Source organism: Furipterus horrens, unplaced genomic scaffold (genome assembly GCF_987537825.1).
Source record: "Furipterus horrens unplaced genomic scaffold, mFurHor1.1.pri manual_scaffold_2, whole genome shotgun sequence".
NCBI lineage: Eukaryota > Metazoa > Chordata > Mammalia > Chiroptera > Furipteridae > Furipterus > Furipterus horrens.
In genome coordinates this window covers 40,517,731-40,537,195 of record NW_028327172.1, presented here as the reverse complement: position 1 = coordinate 40,537,195, position 19,465 = coordinate 40,517,731, and the positions used below count along the sequence as shown (strand labels likewise).

General features: G+C 38.2%; 1 protein-coding gene across 1 annotated transcript in view; it reads right to left on the bottom strand.

The window, feature by feature from the left end:
* Nucleotides 1–971: 971 nt before the first annotated feature.
* Nucleotides 972–19,465, bottom strand: part of STK33 (serine/threonine kinase 33) — a 58,862-nt gene continuing 40,368 nt past the window's right edge. Inside the window, exons 11-12 of the mRNA XM_090267658.1 lie at nucleotides 18,984–19,190; nucleotides 972–1,707 (exon numbers count right to left, since the gene is read on the bottom strand). Of these exons, the coding sequence (XP_090123784.1) occupies nucleotides 1,495–1,707; nucleotides 18,984–19,190 (420 nt within the window). The 3' untranslated portion in view covers nucleotides 972–1,494. The remainder of the gene's footprint in view (nucleotides 1,708–18,983; nucleotides 19,191–19,465) is intronic.

Sequence of the window (19,465 nt, the reverse complement as noted above, 5' to 3'; positions counted from 1 at the left end):
AACCCGGAGAGAAGGCTTAGAGCTCAGATGGTTGATGGCACCTGATAGGACTCGAACTAATGATCAGTAAGGGAGAAAGACCTTGAAGAAGCTTTGTCAATGTCAGTTTTAAAATAAAGTCTAGACAACTTAAACTAGATATGCTTCGGCTGTCAGACTCCCACAGGGGAGGCACATGGAAGGCACTAAGAAAATGCTGGCAGAGCTACTCAGCCAGGGGCAACACATGTCAGTGTTTCCCTTGACCCTTTCAGAAGCACAACAGCATCTTCCAAATTCATCACAAGAAGCACATCTACTACCTTCAGTCACTGAGTGAATTTATATGCAACCATTACATGCTCAGCTGGCCAGGTGTGCATCATTTTGGATACCTAAATGGCAATTCTATTGGGGACAGGGGGCTGGAATGAAACTAGGTTACTACATTATAACCATAAAGATCAATGCAAATTGTCTTTTTTAGAATTGGTTTGGAAGGCCAAGCAAAGCATCCACTCACTCAGTTTGACTTGGAATGGCAAAATTATTTGCCCAGGTAAAATAAGAAACCCATAATACTAAGAGTGATTATGGGTCCTGGCCTGGTAGGTCAGTTGGTTAGAGCATCATCCCGATACACCAAGGTTGCGAGTTTGATGTCCTGTCAGGGCACATACAAGAAGCAACCAATGAATGCCTAAATAAGTGGAACAACAAATTAATGTTTCTCTTTTTCTGTTACAAATAAATTTTTTTTAAAAGAATAATTATGTATTTCCCCCTGCACCCAGCCTTATGACCTTCCCAAAGATATGCACCTCCCTTTGAAGCAGTGGGCCAAGCTCAAAATTTGCATAGGGGCTTAGAGAACCTTATGATATTCACTTCTTGTTAACATATAAAAATTAATGTACATAGGTAACATCTGTCTTTTAATGATTCAATCAATACATTGGGGATTTAGCAGCAAGTTAATGGCAAGCAGTTACTAAATCTCCTATTTTTCTATATTTAAATTGTGTTAAATAATCTATAGCAACCTACCATCACAAGAACACATGTGAATGGCCGAGGCACTTCTGCTGTTATGTCTATGGTAAGTTTATTAGTAATTTCCTAACAAAGTCGAGTGCAAAGTGCACATAATTATTAGGAATCTCCATTACCATATTTGGCTCTCGTTTTCCCTATAAGTAATTGTGCTGAAATCTAAGAATGTGAAGTAAAACTGAGCAAGAACACCCACAGCCTTGCTCGGCTCCTCTAAACAACCCTCGAAAGACCTTGCGTTGATTTCAACCTGAGCCCTGCCATCAAGCCTGTTGGTGGCTGGCCTCTAACACCACGCTGCTCAGAGATAATTAATTTCAATTTTAAACTGGTGCAAATACACTGCGGGGCTCGGTGGGGCTAAAAGCTCACACCGTGCTGGTCCTTTTCACCTCCTATCCCCTCATTTGAGCCCTAGAAAGAGCAGCTCTGTTTTTGTGCTGTTCAGGGTTGGAGGGAACCTTAGAGATTCTTTTTGGTTCTGGGCATGGCAAAGGATTTAGCAGTGTATTTGGCAGTTGTTCCGTGGCTTGAGGTCACAGAGGGCTTCTCTAGTTCTCCCTTGATTCCAGCTGGAAGGAGTCTGCTAGATGTGGAATTTGAACTGCTCGTGTCGAAGTTGTCCATATTTCCCTTCTTACTGGCCACAGGAAATTTCTTTTCATAAGTAGTAGGCTAGAAATAAAAGGCCTGGATTAATTTTTCAGACACAAAGTAATATACATCAATTCAAAGAAGCAAAGAACTACAAAATTGTCCCAGATTTGCGAGCTGAACCCTCTCCAGATGTGAGATATGAACTAATCCCATTGTAGAATTGTTATTATGTCAAAGAAAGCTCTGTTAGCACCTTCAAGAAAATGGAATTGTTTAGTGTTTGGTGGAGAGCAAGCTCAAGATACAAATTCAGAACCTCTGCCACACAAAACGAAAGTAAATGTGTGCTAACATTTGCATGGGCTTTAGTGAGCCGTTCGGACGTAGCTGTGCTCGGTCCATCTTCACAGAGTCTAGACAAGCTGTGACATTTGCATGGGTGCCCACAAGCCCATCAAGGCTATTATTTCTCACCGGGGGACAAAGCTGCTGCACAGGCCCCCTGCGTATGTCCTCACCCTTCTCTGCACTGATTCCAGGCACTGGCTTCTAATCCCCGTCACACCACTTGGGAGGGTCTGTAGAGCCCTTGGAGCCTTGATGCCTCACTGTTATGTGGGGAAATGGTATCTGCACATTTACTCCACGAGTCTGTTATGAGAATGAAGAAGGTGGTGGCCCTGAAAGTACTTTGTAGCTTCAAAGCATGAAACAGGTAGAACAGATTCTCACAGGTGATTGTATTTTCTCAGGTCACCTCACCCCACATAGAGGAAATTGTCTCTAATCCTGTCATGAGGGAAGCAGAATCTATTTTGACCTCAGACCCATTTTTAAAGTAATCGCTTCTAATTAAATGATGCAGAGCTGAGAGTGTCTCAGGAGACAGACACAGGCAGGATGGGCGACGAGACACGTGGTAGATCAGGCAAGTTCTCGTGGACCCAGAATGACCTGGGGAAGGGCTCATAAGTTTGTACTCTGGTTAACTGAAATAGCAGACATATGCGCTAATAAGCAAGTTAATAATTTTCAAAAAAAAATTACATGTGACACAAAACAAACAAACCTGGTGTGTCTCTGATCACTCAGGCTTTTGTGATTTGAGTGATCATGTTTTATACACAGTGGTAGCACTTAATATATATTTGTCCAATGAGTAATGACCTCCCTGTGCTGCAACAAAACTACAGGTCACTTAACAATTTTTGGTACCTGTATTTTAAGAAAGAGAAAATTTACCTGGTGTTTGCTTATTGCAGAGGGCCCTGAAATATGTGCCTCTTCAGAACACCCCTCACGTAGGACTTGATAACAGTGTATGCTAATTCTGGAGCTGGTAATTTTGTTCATTGCAAAATTAATTTGGATAAATTTGGAAATGTAAATAGTCCTTTCTTCATAGATTTTTTTTCCCCAAAAGAATTTCTGGGCTGCTTCCCTGTATAGAAAATACTTAACGTGCATTAGCATTCAGTAATATAGGTGGTATCCTGTCACCGAACACTCCTCTGTTCAGCAATATGGTGAAGGAACAGCACCCAGATGCTCTAGTATCTGGCTAAAGGTAAGTTGCTTTGTCTAGTGTAGTCCTGGTCCTGAAGACATGAAATCTATCATGGAAATTTCAACTCATAAAAATTTCATGCACTTGACATGCAAATCCTATTAAAAGGTGAATCTAAGCGTAACCATCTCTGTTTTGACATTTCCACCTCTTTGAGTTATCATCTAAGACGTTGAGGAAATGTTTTCCAACATGTCCAGCAAAACTAATACTCTGGAGAACAGGAATGGAGACTCAGTCATTTTCTTTTCAATCCATTTGTTTCCTACCTGGTTTAATCTTTCCATTCTTCTTCATGCTTCCTTTTGTTAATTAATGTACTTATGTCATTAAACTAATGCTCGTACCAGAAACATACAAGTGCCTGTTTTCTGATTTTGTTTGCAATCTGGTATTTAATACATGTTAAAACTGGTATTGTCAACCATATTTTAACTGAGCTCCAAAATCGGCCTAAAACTGGCTACACTGAAACAAATCACAATATTTGTTCCTTCGCTCCCTGGTAACATCAATGCAAAGCTACTTACCTTTATGCAAATGTTTATTGCTTACAAGCTTCTGTGCATATATGCATCTTGTTAAATATATGTGTGCATACTTTCCCATTTCTCTTTGTTAATTTGAAGTTGCATTAAGTTGAGGAAGCAGAATCATAAGAGCTTTCCTAAAGACTGAGTCTCCCCTCTTAAATCTTCTCCCTGCTGAGATTGTTCTTGGACGCCAACAAGATGTGGATGCAGTCCGGCCCTCATGCGACCCTTCAGGCAGAGGTCTAACTTTCTTCACCAAAAGCCAAGTCTATATCTCCTTGGAACATAAACAGCCAAGGCAAATTCTATTTTCTAGACTTTTCTCTAGAAACATAAACAAGTCTTGCTTTTTCAGGGATACAGATTTTAGGTTATAGATTATCTAAATTTTAGCTTTCTCTTTTGCTGTTCTTGCAGTTGATGAAATTCCTTGGAGATCTGCCACTGAAACACCTTGAAAGTTTTATGAGTAACAGAGAAATGAAAAGTGAAACTGCCAAGGCTGTAGGAGTTACTAAGGTCTTCTGAGTCATGAAAGGTGAACAGGTGATGGGCTCCCATAAGACTGTTCAAAGGGGGAGAAAGATGAGAGTGGAACATCAAGTATTCGGGTCTAAGGGGAAAGAGTCAGTCTAAGTAATCATTATGAGACTGTTGGCCATCATTATCAATTCAAGAAAGAGGATCTACAATAAAAATCACTCTATTCTCTGAAGATACTGGTGTACTACTGAACAGTGACCAAGGAAACCTGGCAATCATCAGCAAGCATCTTTGATGCTTATGTAAAATCATTAAGAATTCATACCCAGGACACTGCAACCACCTTGAACACTATAAAGAGACCAAGAAGGTTTACAGACGGGCTACTAATGTGATTAATGGATAGAGGTTTCTTTATAAGAGAGTGCTTCAGTCTAAAACTATAAAGAATTGGAGGACCTATATCAGCAGTCCCAACCTTTTTGGCACCAGAGACCAGTTTTGTGGAATGGGGCGGCAGGAGGTGGAGCTTAGGTGAACTTCAGTTCGCAGTCCAGTGGTTGGGGACCCCTGACCTGTATGATCACAATCCATAAATGAAGATTTCAGCACTGGAGCCGGACAGCACCTCAGAGCACTGCCCTCAGGATGGCTGCATTGGGGGCTGCCCTGAGCAGCATTCCTACTGCTCCTCACTTTGACAAAGCCTTACCATTCCGGGCTGTTGAAGAACAGTCAGGCCTACTGGAGGCAGAAGGATGGAAAAGGTGACCTTACAAGGTTCCCCTCAGTTCTGTCTTTTAGTAATTCAGCACCCTTGGCCTGAGTTCTCCAGCTCATATCATCAGTCTTGAAAAGGGGGCATCTTTTGTGCAAGGGGAGATGTGTAACAAGAAAACTGGGCTAAATATATATATATTTCATTATTCACTGGCATAACTTGAACCTGATGAACTCATCTGGTGATAATGGATGCAAAACCTGTAAGCTCTAGGCTTATCCCTGAAAGCTAATACCAGTGCATGATTACTTTAAACTCTTACCACTTCTCTGAATTTTGAGTAAAATATATGCTATTTAAGTAAAGTGGTTTATCACCATAGCAACCATTTCTAGAGTCACACATTCAAATTATAGGCCTACACAAGGTGCAAGTGACAGAACATTCTGATACAAGTTTTCAGCTACACTGTTGCTTGCAGTGGTCACCCACTTTCACACGCCTGTGGTTTTCAGAACGAAGAAGGACGGGAAAGACAAGCCAAGGGAAGAAGAGAAACTGACTTCCAAATATATAGATTTCTTTTATAAGCCTTCCCACATAAAAAGCTGGGTCTTGTATGGCATTAATGAAAATAAAATCTAACTTGAAAATTAAAGAGAGACATAAACATCTCTCTCTTTTTAATTAAAGTCTAATTTATATGCAGCAGAATGTACACATTTCAAGTGTACAGTTTTATGAGTTTTGACAATGCATAGGCCTGTGTAATCAACACGCCAATCAAGAAGTAGAACGACTTCCCAGAAAGTTCCCTGGTACCTTCAGTCTTGTCAACTCCCTTTCATCCTGGAGCTGTAAGTGTTCTGATATTTCAACATAAATTACTTTGCCTTTTCTAAAACTTCATATAAATGAAGTACCATACAGTACGTAGTCTTTTGTTTCTGACTTCTTTTTCTTCACAAATTAATTAAAACTTTTATTAAGATAATATTTTCTATATCCTGACTGGAGTGGCTCAGTGGGACTGGCTGTTGTCCTGCAAACCAAAAGGTCACCAGTTCAATTCCCAGTCAGAGCACATGCCTGGGTTGCGGTCAGGTCCCTGGCTGGAGGCGTGCAAGAGGCAACCAACTGATGTTTCTCTCACACATCAATGTTTCTCTCCCTCTCTTTCACCCTCCCTTCCACTCTCTCTAAAAAATGAATAAATAAAATCTTTTTAAAAACAGATTTTCATGGTATTGTATCATGTTTTTGAGATTCATCCACTACTTAGTATTTTTATTGTCAGGTAATAGTTTATTGTATCTATATACTATAATTTGTTTATCCATTCTTTTATTAATGGATATTTGGGCTCTTTCCAGTTTGCGGTTGTTTATATAAAAAGCTCCTATGAACATATTCTAAAAATCCTTTTAAAACTTACACTTGGGATCACTGGGTAAATGGCAAGTAAATGCTTAACTTTATAAATAACTGCCCAACTGTGTTTCAAAGGAATTGTGCCATTTTGCATTCCTATTGGCAATTCAAGAATATTCTAGTTGCTCTAATATTTGCTAGAAGTTGGACTTTACAGACTTTTTAAATTTGACAATTCTATAAAGAGTGTAGTATTATATCATTGTGGGTTTTCCTGGTATCACTTGTGTTTTTCTGATGACTAATGATCTTGCACATTTTTCATATGCTTATTGACTACTTGTATATTTTCCTATCTATTCAAGACTTATGCCTATTTTAAAAATTGGGTTGCTTTATTATTATTGACTTTACAATAAGTTAGTTTTACAAATGACTTATAGGAATTGTTTCCATATTCTGGATACAAGTCCTTTGTCAGATATATTTATTGCAAATATTTACTCCCTGTCTGTGGCTTGCCTATTCCTTTCCAGTTTTTAGATGAACAAATGTGTTTACTTTTAATAAAGTCCATTTTATTCATTATTTATTTATTTTTATTGACTTTTTAGAGAAAGAGAAGGCAACATCGCTTCATTGTTCCATTTATTTATGCATTGCTTGGCTGCTTCTTGTATGTGTCCTGACTGGAAATCGAACCCACAACCTTGGCATTTCAGGACAACACTCTAACCAACTGAACTACCTGGCCAGGGCTTTCATTTTATCCATTTTTTAAAGTGCTTTCTGTATTCTAAGAATTCTGACTACTCTCTGGTTGGAAGACACTCTCCTAAGCCTTATAGTTTAGCTTTTAGATTTGGGTTTATTACCCATTCTAATTTTTGTGTATAGTGTAAGCTAAGAATGTCAAAGTTAATTTTTCCATATAAATATGCTATTATTCCAGTACCATTTATTGAAAAAACTATCCTTTCCCCATTGAATGACTTTAAATTTATCAATAACCAATTGACTACATACATGTGAGTCAATTTCTAGACTCTTGATTTTGTTTTATTTCTATATTTGTCTCTTCTTACACTAGTACTCCACTGTATTGATTACTGTAGCTATACAGTAAATACTGAAATCAGGTCATGTAAATTCTCCAACTTTGTTGTTTTCAAGTTATATTAGCTGCTCTAGCTCTTATGTATTTCAAAATAAGTTTTAGATTATCTTGTTAATATCTAACAGAAAAGAAAAAGCCCTAGATTTCAACTGAGGTTGTTTTAAAGTTATAATTTGGGGAGAATTGACATCTTATCAATATTAGATCTTCCAATTGATGAATATGGTATATCTCTCCATATATTTCAGTCTTCTTCAATTTAACTCAGCAATATGTTGTAGATTTTGGTATAAATATCTTACACACATTCTATTAACTTAACATTATCTTAGTTTTACAATAATATTTTAAAAGGTATTTTTAAATTTTGTTTTTCAATTGGTCATTGCTAGTGTCATCTGTAAATAGAGACAGTTTTATTCTTCCATTTCAATCTACATAATTTTAGTTCTTTTACTTCCCTTGTTGTACTAGCTAAGACTTCTAGCATATTAAGAATAAGAAGAGCCCTCACTGGTATGGCTCAATTGGTTGGGTGATGTCCTGCAAACTGAAAGGTTGCCAGTTCGATTCCTGGTCAGGAGACATGCCTGGGTTGCAGGCTTCTGGTTGGGGTGCTTGCAGAAAGCAATCAATTGATGTTTCCCTCTATTAGATGTTTGCCTCTCTCTTTTTCCCTCCCTCCCCTAATAAAAACACAGTCATACTTCAGTACTTGTCAGCTTCAGAACTCATCAAACCCTGTACTTGTCGCATTTTGATGAGAACAAAATGTTTCAGCACTTGGTGCTTGCTTGGGACTCATTACAATGGTTAGAACATATGAGTCATGATACTGTCCCACAAGAGAAAATGCTTCATCATTCAGTATTCATCAGTTTTGGCACTTGTCACACATTCCGGAACAAATTAATGACAAGTACCACTATAATACTAGTTTTAGAAGTTACTGAGCTCTCTCTCTCTCTCTTTTTTTAAATCTCTTAATACGTAAAAGAAGTTTCCATCTGTTCCACTCTGCTGAGGGTTTTCCTCATGTTTGACTATTGAATTTTACCAAAGAATTTTTTTCAAAATCAATGAGATAATCATATGGCTTTTCCCCCTCTACTTACTAAAATGGTGAATTACATTGGTTGATTCTTGGATGTTAATCCAAACATACATTCCTGGAAGATATCGTACATTTGATCATGATGCATTATTTAATATATTTCTGGATTCAGTTTTCCAATATTGAATTTGGAATTTTTGCATCTACATTTTTGCATGGGGTTTTTTTTATGAGAGAGATTGGCTAATAATAATCTTTTCTTGTAATATCCCTGTCACGTTTTGATATTAATGTTATGCTCACCTTATAAATGCATTGATAAATATTCTCAAGAGTTTGTGTAACAAGCTTTCTCTTCTTCTTTAAGTATTTGGAAGAATTAACCAGTGAAATAATTTGAGACTGCAGTTTTCTTTATTGGAAATTTCTTAGTTACAGAGTCAATTTTAAAAATATAGCACTATTTAATTTTCCCTTTTTGTGCACCTGTTTTGATGTTTTTGGTGTTTTTTAAAAGGAATTTGACATTTCTATAAATTTTCTTATTTATTGGTATTAAGTTATTCACAATATCCTCCTTTAAATCATTCTTTCTTTCTAGTTTTGTTGGAGGGTATTTAATTTCCTTTTCTTTTTCTAGCTTATTGAAATGAAAGCTCATCATTATTGCTATTATTTTAAAGTCGACATTATTCTCTATTTACTCATATTTGCTCTCGCCAAAGACCTTCATATGCTCCTGCAGTTCAGTACTTCTATCTGGGATCATTTTCTTTTACCTTGAAAAACTTCTATTAGTATCTCTTATAGCAAAACATACTGGCAACGAATTCCCTCACCTTTTACATACCTGAGAACATTTTTATCTTAATTTTTGAAGGCAAATTATCACTAGATAAAGAATTCCAAGTTGACAATTTTGTTTTGTTTTGTTTGTTTTTAGCACTTGAAAGATGTCATTCTATTGTTTCCTGGCTTGCATTATTCCTGTTGCTATGCCCTACATTGCTCCTTTGATGACAATGTGTTTTCCCTTCTTCCCACCACTGCCACAAACTTGATGCTTTTACAATTTTCCCTCTCTTGTCTAGAGAATTAGAGAATAGTATTCAAAGCAACCACAGACACCTGAAAGTAATGAGAGAATCCCTGAAAGGAGACAGCTAGAGAAGGGGCATCCTAAATTCTGCCCACATAAAGATACATAAACTGACCTAAGCTTTGAACTTCTAACTACAAGATAATTTGCAGTTTGTTTCCAGCCTAATAATAGCTTGCTAAAATAGAAACGTCAACACTTTTCGGAGGAACATATTCAAATCCAGAGTCAGCACAACATAACATTTCCAACATCCAGGATATAATCCAAAGTTATTCAACAGAAATAACAATTAATAGAGACAGATCCTGAGATGGCCCAGATGCTGGAATTAGCAAACAAGGACTTTTAAAAACAGTTATCATAACTATTATAATGATGTTAAGGAAAATACTATTTGATGAATAAAGGATGTATGAATAGACCAAAAGAAAATTTTAGAATAAAATATGTGAAATTGCATATTACACCTATCAAAGGATAGATTTAATAGGAAAATGGAGATAACAGAAGAGTAAACCTAAAGATAAATGAATAAAATATATCCATTTAAAGAACAGATTGAAAAAAAAGAATATGCCTCCACTTCCAGTCAAGATGGTGACATAGGAAAACATGACTCACCTCCTTGCACAATCAAAATTACAGCTAAATTATAGAACCATCACTCAGAACCAGCAGAAATTAAGTTGAATGGAAGTCTGACAACTACAGAATTAAAGAACCCATATCTACCAGACTGATAGGAGGGGCACTGACGTGGAATGGGCTGATCCCTCACCCATGTGTGGTAGAAAAAATTTGGAGGGATATCTCAGGAGCAAGGAGACACATCCCCACACCAGGCCCCGAGACCGGGGTTCCAGTGCCAGGAAGATAAGTCCCCACAACTTCTGGTTGCAAAAAACAGTATATATTGACTTGGTGGAAGAAACCTCTAGAGCCCCAAGCAGTTCCTCTTAAAGAACTCCCACATGAACTAATTCAGATTCACTCCCTCTGAGCTTCAGCACTGAGGCAGCAGCTGGAACGGCCCCACTGACATACAGGGAGGAACTGGAGTGTCTGGCATCAAGGCGGAAGCTGGGGGACAGCTTTCTCCCAGACATAAAAGCAGGCAGAGCCACAGATCCAGCAGGCTGGTGTCATATCTGAGACTCCATCAAACTGGCTAACACTGTTTGACCCGACTTGGAGATCCCCTGAGGTTCCAACCCATCCAACTTACAGCTGATAACAGTAGCTTTTCATATGAATAACTGATCTTGGCTCAAATCTTTCAAACAAGCAACAGCTGGCCTCAGTGAGCTCCCAGCCCTCATACCTATTGCTAAGTGGCCCCAGGCTCAGCACTAGCAGCAGCCAGCCTAGATTCATAGTTTGGCTTTGTCTGGGAACCTCCAAGCCCAGCACAAGTAGCAGCCATCTCAGATTGCTTTGTAGTCCAGGCATGGTGGCCCTGGGCAAAACACAGGTGGGGGCTGACCTTGGCCTACACCCCTGGGAAACCACAGGGCCAGTGCATACAGTGGACAGTGACAGAACACGCTGGAGCACCACCATGCTGCCCATGCACAGCTGATACTCCATAGAGGGCAGAGGTTGGTGGTTAGTGGTCACAGCCAATTCTTGCAACTGACTGGCCTGGGTAAATCCCTTCCACTGACCTGCCAATAGTAACCAAGGCTCAACTCCAAGAGGTGGGTGTACTCAGCCCACACAAAGGGCACACCTTGAGTACGCAACTCGGGTAATAGGAGAGGCTGTGCCACAGGACCCTACAGTACACCTACTACATTAGGACACAATACCAAGACAGGGAGCCATAGCAGCTCTACCTAATACATTGAAACAAACACATGGAGGCTGCCAAAATGAAGAGACAAAGAAACATGGCCCAAATGAAAGAACAGATCAAAGCTCAGAAAAAAGAACTAAACAAAATAGATATAAGCAACCTATCAGATGGAGAGTTCAAAACGCTGGTAATAAGGATGCTCAAGGAACTTAGTGAGGACCTCAACAGCATAAAAAGATTCAGTCAGAAATGGTGGATGCACTAATTAAAATAAATAACAATTTACAGGGGAACAACAATAGAGTGGATGAAACAGAAAATCAGATCAATGATTTGGAATATAAGGAAGCAAAAGGCAACCAATCAGAACAATAAGAAGAAAATAGAATCCCAAAAAATGAGGATAGTAAAGCAGCCTCTGGGACAACTTCAAGCATTCCAACATTCACATCACAGGGTTGCCAGAAGGAGAAGAGAAAGAAGAAGAAACTGGAAATCTATTTGAAAAAATAATGAAAGCAAACTTCCCTAATTTGGTGAAGGTAATAGACATGCAAGTCCCGGAAGCACGGAGAATCCCAAACAAGATGGAAGCAAAGAGGCCCACTCCAAGACACATAATTAAAAAGCCAAAGTTAAAAATGAAGAGAGAATCCTAAAAGCAGCAAGAGGAAAGTAGTTAGTTACCTACATGGGGAGTTTCCATACGACTGTCTTCTGATTTGTCAAAAGAAACTTTGCAGGCTAGAAGGGACTGGCAAGAAATATACAAAGTCATGAAAAGCAGGAAACTACCCCCAAAATTGCTTTATCCAGCATAGTTATCATTTAGAATTAAAGGGCAGACAAAGAGTTTCCCAGGCAAGGAAAAACTAAAGGAGTTCATCATTACACAAGCCCTTATTGTATGAAATGTTAAAGGGACTTATTTAAGAAAAAGAAGATAAAAACTATAAACAATAAAATCACAATAAATATATACCTGTCAACAATTCAATCTAAAAAACAAACTAAGCAAACAAGAAGAACAGAGACAGAATCATGGATACAGAGAGTAATTTGATGGTTGCCAAATGGGAGGGAAGTGTGGGGGAAGGGCTGAAGAGGTGAGGGGATTAAGAGGTACAAACAGGTAGTTACAGAGTAACTGGGATGTAAAGCACAGTATAGGAAATGGAGAAGCCAAAGAATTTATAGGCATGACCAACGGATATGGACAATGGTGTGAAATTACCTGAGGGAGTCAGGGGTGCAGATGGAGGGGAGCACAGGGGGAAAATTGGGACAACTGTAATAGCATAATCAATAAAATATTTTTAAAAAGAATATGCCTCAATGAACTACAGAACAATATCAAATGGTCTAACATGTGAGTAATCAGTGTCTGAAAAAACTTAAGAAAACATAATGACAACATTTCCAAAAGACACAAATTTACAGATTCAAGAAGCTCAGCAAACCCTAAGCTGGAGAAATGTGAAGAACATGCCTTAAAATGTCACTGTCAAACTGCTACAAACCAAAGATAAAGAGAAAATCTTGAAAACATTCACAGAATAGTAACACATTACGCATAGGGGAAGGACATTTCAAATTACCAATGACTTCTTATCAGAGACACTGGAAGCCAGAAGGCAGTAGAACATCTTTAAAGTGTGGACCCCAAAACGTGTCAGGACAGAATTCTATAAACAGAAAATATCCTTCAAAAGTTAAGACAAAATAAAAACATTACAGATAAAAGAAAACTAGGAGAATTCATCACTAGCAGATATACAATACAAGAAGTCAAAGGAAGTTTATCAGGCTGAAGGGAAATCATACCAGATGAAAACTTGGCTTTTCAGAAAAGAAAGAAGAGCACCATAAATAGCAAATATCTGTGTAAATATATGACATTTTTCCTCTTAGTTTCTTGGAATACATATGACTGTTCAAAGCAAAAATTAAAACATTGTTTTATGAGGTTTACAATTATGTAGACTTCATACATGTGACAATTACAGCATAAAGGAAGGAAAAGAGATGAATGGCCCCAAATTAATACATCTTAATTGGAGCAGTATTAGTAATAACCCAACCTAATGGTTGGTTCTCTGTGGGGAAAGGATATACAGAGCATATCCTAATAGCTACAGCCCCTAAAGCAGACTAAGTAAAAGCCAGGTTTGGGAGACCAGAGAAACGATGTGAAAGGATTCACCAATATATCCATTTAACTGTGGAAGCCTGGCTAAGTTTGTGGTGGTTCTAGTCATAGGAGGTTCTAGTGGGAGTAAAAATAGGGACAATAGCATTATTGTATATGGAAATCTATAAATCCAAACTAGCAACTGGCATTGCAAACAGCAGTATTAGAGCAAAGACCAAGAGATCAAGATTCCTGTTAGCACAATCAATTATTTGTACCTGTATTAATCAGCTGTTGCTGCAGTCATGCTACTGGGTTTGGAGGTCCCCAAGACCAGCCCCAGGTTCTGTGATTCACTAGGAGAATCCACAGGATTCAGCATAGAGTTGTACTCATTGCTATGATTTATTATAGTCAAAGGACGTGAGGCACAATCAGCAATGGTAAAAGGCACTTGAGGTGAAGCCCAGTGGAAACAGGCTCAGGCTTCCAAGTGTTCTCTCCCACCCCATGAAGTGCATTTCTTTAGTCCAGAAACAGGTTGTGACAACACGTGTGAAATGCTGCCAACCAGGGAAACTCTTATAAAGACGCCGCAACCCAGGGTTCTTACTGCGAGCTGTGTAGGCGGCCTCTGCCTAGCACTTGCCAAAATTCCAGACTCCCGGAAGGAAAGCAGGTGTGCAGCAGTTAATGGTATCAGTTAATGGTAGCAACCATCCCCAAACCTAAGTTCTCAGAAGCCAGCCAAGGGCCAGCCTTGCAAGCAAACCTTTTCAGAGACAGCAGTTTAGGCCTGTTATGTTACAACTACATAAGAAACAACTACGAAAGTCTCAGTATCTTGAAACAATAGACATTAATTTTTCTGTTAGCGGTAGGGCTTGGCTGTGCTGGGCTAGACGTCAGGCTTTGCATTGGGTTCGGGTCTGCCCCACAATCCTCAAGATTCTGAGAATTGTGGCTCCCTGCAGGCACGGTCTCCTCGTGGCAGGTGGCAGTAATACATAGAGCAAGCGAAGCCACGCACTTTTAAGCTTACATCACACCTCTTCACATTCCATCAGCCAAAGTGAGTCATGTAGCTCAGACCAACATTAGTGGAGTGAAAAAGAAAATTTCCTTCATTTGTTATAATAGGGAGAGCTGCGAGGCCACACAGCAAAGGGTGTGAATGTTCAATCCCTTACATGGAGGGATTAAATAACTGGGAAAATTAATGCAATCCACCACAGTATGCTAGGGACCCTACCCAACTCAGAGGCCAATGAAGTTGGAAGCATCCCTTATTACCTTTGAAAATGGCATTTCTTAGTCTTAGTTTGTTCATTAGTTTATTCCAACACCTATAGCCAAAGGATTCTTGAAGGAGGCAGGAAAAATCATGCAATTTTAGTAATATTCTACACAATTTCTTTAGTAATATAATAATAAAAGTTAACATTCTCAGCTTATCATATGTCAAGAGTGTTACAAGCAAGATTTCATTTAGTCCTTGGCTGATGCTATTAATTCTGTTTTACAGATGAGGAAACAGAGGTCTACAGGCTTGCCCAAGCTTGTAAAGCTTGTTAGTGGTAAAGCCAGGATTTGAACCCAGGCATCCTATGTCTGGAGCTTGTGCTTTAATCATCATGATATTTTAAGTGTAGCACTTAGACACATATACCAGATTACAATACTTCAATATTAGAGAACAAAAGTGTGCCAAATTGTGAAAGCACCACCAAATCTGCACAGATTCACATGGGCTCAAAGGGCTAAGATTTAATTTGTAAAGAAAAGAAAAATTTTTATGCTACTCAACTAAAATACCAAGAAAATCTGACTTTTTCCTCATTGAAACATATCAATATACCATAACTCAACTGTTTAATCTCAGTGTTATTTAAATTCAAACACTTCTTATCTTTGAAGATGTGTTATATGAATACACTTCATTGATAAAAATATCTTTCAAAGTTTCTAAGCCACCTTGCCTTTCTACTTTCCAGACTGGGTGAAGTATCCACCACATGTACTATCACCTATGATACCACAAAGGCCATGTATTCAGCCAAGAAAAATAATCACAAAATAATGACACATTTTTCCATGTTCATACTCGACTGCATTCAATAAGTTAACAACTAGGAAGTATGTCCTTTATGAAGCAAGAATTCTGTAATGCAAATATAGTACTTCTATGACATCCAGAGTTTCCAGTCTCTCCCTCTGTGATTATGGGAGGTGCATTTTAATTACAGACATACAAACAATTAAATTGTTTTCTGAACTTAATAAATAATGAAAGTATGGTACTGTTTATTGGAAATCACTAAGGACCTAATGTTAAAAGGCATGCTTCTGCAAGAAGCAGTGGTCTGCCAAGCATCTAAATGCTGTTGTCAGAGTTAAAGTCTTGGGTCTGAGTTAGTAAATTAAGGACCCATTGTAGGGAATTTATCTGGTTACTAGATGTACTGAGCTTGGAAAACACAAGATATACATGAGAGAACATCTCTGTCCTCAAAGAATGCCATTACCTAAAACGTGAAAAAAAGTTCTAAATGGAAAGGAAAAACAGAAAGGACATTGTCAAATGCCAGCTACTTGAAAACAAGTCTGAAAAAGTGAAGTGTGATACAGACTGTATTCTTCAGAATGTCCAGGACATTTGGAACTAGGGAACAGTTACTCAGGGAAAAGAGAAAAGTGCTTAGTCAAGTGTTTTTATTTTTGTTTTTGTTTATAACAAGTTCTCCCTTTCTCTGCTACTTATCTAAAAAGTGTGCTTTTCCTGGCTTGTGAAAAATACATCAGGAGCTCTAAATGGGTTTATAAGATTCTCCAGAAGGGAGAACAATGATACAATGGAGAGTAGAAACTGCCGACAGATTTCCATTTAAATTAAAGCCAAATTTAAAATATTTTAATGGAAAGGTAATCATATACATTTTCTTAATTTAGTAGGTATAGGTTATTCATATTATCACATCAAATTGTCAATATAATTATAGCAAACAAAATTTTTCCATGGGAAGTATTTCAATATTCACAGAATAAATTTCAATAACATTAAAATTCCACTCTTAAGAATATTAATTATTATGTGAATTCTGTATGGACTCAAGAATAAATGGTCAATCCTATTTTCAGTTTTCTCTTTAGAACTTTATATAGCACTACCTACAATTAATGAAGATTTGAAGGGAAGGAAGTAATTTCTTAACATAAACTCAATATAATTAACAAAGTAACATATTTATTCATAAAAATCCTAGAAGAAAACTTAGTATATTAAATGCATGAGAATTTTTTCTTTTTTATCCTCACCTGAGGATACATTTTTATTGGTTTTAAGAGAGAGAGAAAGAGAAAGAAACATCGATATGAGAGATAAACAGCAATTGATTGCCTCCCGTATGTGCCCCAACTGGGAATTGAACCCACAACCTAAGTATGTGCCCTGACCAGGGATTGAACCCTCAGCCCTTTGATGCATGGGATGATGCTTCAAAAGAGTCCCCAGCCAAGGCAAGAATTCTTTCTTTTAAGTGGTAGCACTTCTCAGAAAAATTCCTGAACAAGAATATCACAACCTAAACCTAAGCATGGGAAAGTTCCTTAGTCATTCCTTAGTTTCCAGGGCAAAGTCCTACCCATTTCACAGGAATTTCTGCTACAGCATTTCCAACAAGCAGCTTTCCAGAGTCTGCCTGATACCTCCAATGACTGGGTGGTGGGGTTTACTCTCCATGGCCTAGCCTCTTCTATTGCAGATGAGCTCTGATTGTGGAAAAGTTCCTCCTCCTGAGTAGAAATCTATATTCTTGAATTTTCAACCCCCTAGGTATAATTCTACCATCCACAAGCTCCTCAAATTCCAATTCTCTGTTCCCTAGCTGGGAGTAGCTGAGAACAGCATAGCAAGTCCCACCACTTTGTGACTGGGAGCGGGAGGAGAAGGAGAGAGTGCAGGTGTGTGACAGAGCAGTGGGAAAGGTGAGAGAGGAGAGGCAAACATTTGGTTCACAAGGATATTTATGTCAGATCAGTGCAGTGACAAACACAGATATAACGCAAGACTTATCAAAACATAATGTGTGTGTATGCATGTATATAGAAGTATGTGTGTTTATAGGCATGTGAGTATATGTAGATGCATGGGAGTACATATGTGTAACCTATGTGCACGAGTGTGTAAATATGTGTGTGTGGTGTATATGTGTATGTGTATGTATAAGTACATGCATATGTATATGTGTGTATAAAATGCTAAGTCAGCTAATAGCAAAATCTTCAAATTATGTTCAATAAGTAAACACAAACATGGGTTTTTAAATATTCTTTTTAACAAGAATATAAAATACACACAGCTTCTAAGCACTGCAGGAGCCATTAACAGACTAAAGAGGATGAAGGGAATTCAATAAATTTATGTTTACATTATGGCAAAAATATGATTATTTCAAAATACCTGAATCATTCAATGTTAAGCTTATTATCTAGGCATTTGTTAGCAAGTAGATGAAGAAATTCCCAACCAAGTGCATCAAAATCAATTAATCACTCTATTAGGTCTCTTTCTGCCGGTTCCTGGCGGGACTCTTCACGGGGAGGGTGCGGGCCAGCAGTGCTGCCCCTTCTTGGGTGAGGCTCCGGGCTCTCAGTCCCTCTCCACACTGCCTCGCTCTAGGCGTCATGAACCAAGAAGTAGCGACTCCTCACAGGAAGTCTGGGCTGCCTGAAGGTGAACACAGCCCCCACTGGCAGGACACTCAATTATTAAAGAAGAGCTAAAATGTGCTCAGTAGATTTCAAGACAAGAAAGAAAAAAAAACATACAGAAAACTTTTTCCACAAACACAGAAAAGTGTTTGGGTATCCAGTTAGTAGAATACAATCTAGAATTAATCAGAATGTTAAGAAAAATTATTCACCAAAAAAGAATAAAACTACATTTAGATCTAATAAGATGAAATGATAAACCATACATAAATAGTTTAGGTATCATAAAATTAGAAACAATTAGCTAGATACTGTAATAACTCTTTTTCTAAGTAATACATAAACCTATTCCAAATTGTGTAGCCTGGTAAAGGAAAAAAATTATTAATTTTAAGCCATAGGCCAAATCTGGTTCACCACCTGGTTCTATGTCCTAAAATTGCCTGTGCCTGTTTTCATGCTACCACATCAGAGTTTGAAAGTTGTGACACACTATTGTGGCCCCCACAGCCTAAAATATTTATTCTCTCTTCCTTTGCAGACCCCTGCCCTCTATACAGAGACCTTAAAATAAACATGTAGGCAACTTGCTAAATCATGATGGTCTCATGGGTGGAAAGAACTTGACTTGCTTTATCATGTAGGGCCTTTGTTACAAACCAACAACATAAACAGACAGTGGAAAAAATGTTCCAAGTATTGTGAGGGTATTTTACAGTTTGGAGAGAGAAACAATTGTTCTCCCTACAGGTTTTGTTGGTTCTTCCTACCTGTTTTTCCTCATCTTCATCCGAAGTGCTAGTGGCATCACGGGCATTTCTGCTGGGTCTGCTGAGCTGGGAACCTTCCAACTTTTCTTGACTGGACCACTTGTTCTTTTGATCTGTTGTGTTTTCCTCATCACTTCCTGGATTATTTTTCCATTCTTTCATCATTTCTAACACATTGGTTTGTCTCGTCGAAGTAAGTGTATTACCCTAATGTTAATGAATTTCTGGTGTTATAAACAGCTTGGAAAGTTAAAAGGATTCTTACATCTTTTAGTAATATATTCTCCCAAATTCAGTAATTCACAAAGAAAAATTATAATGCTGAATAAATGGCAAAACTGATGATGCCCACTGGAGCACACTCCCGGTACTAAAAAGGGCACTAGACTGGGCAGCTCCCTAGATCCAAGGACCCCCTTATAGCACTGTTTTTCCAAAAGTAACAGGGAAGCTGAAAGAATGAAATAAGTTCCCCAAAGTCT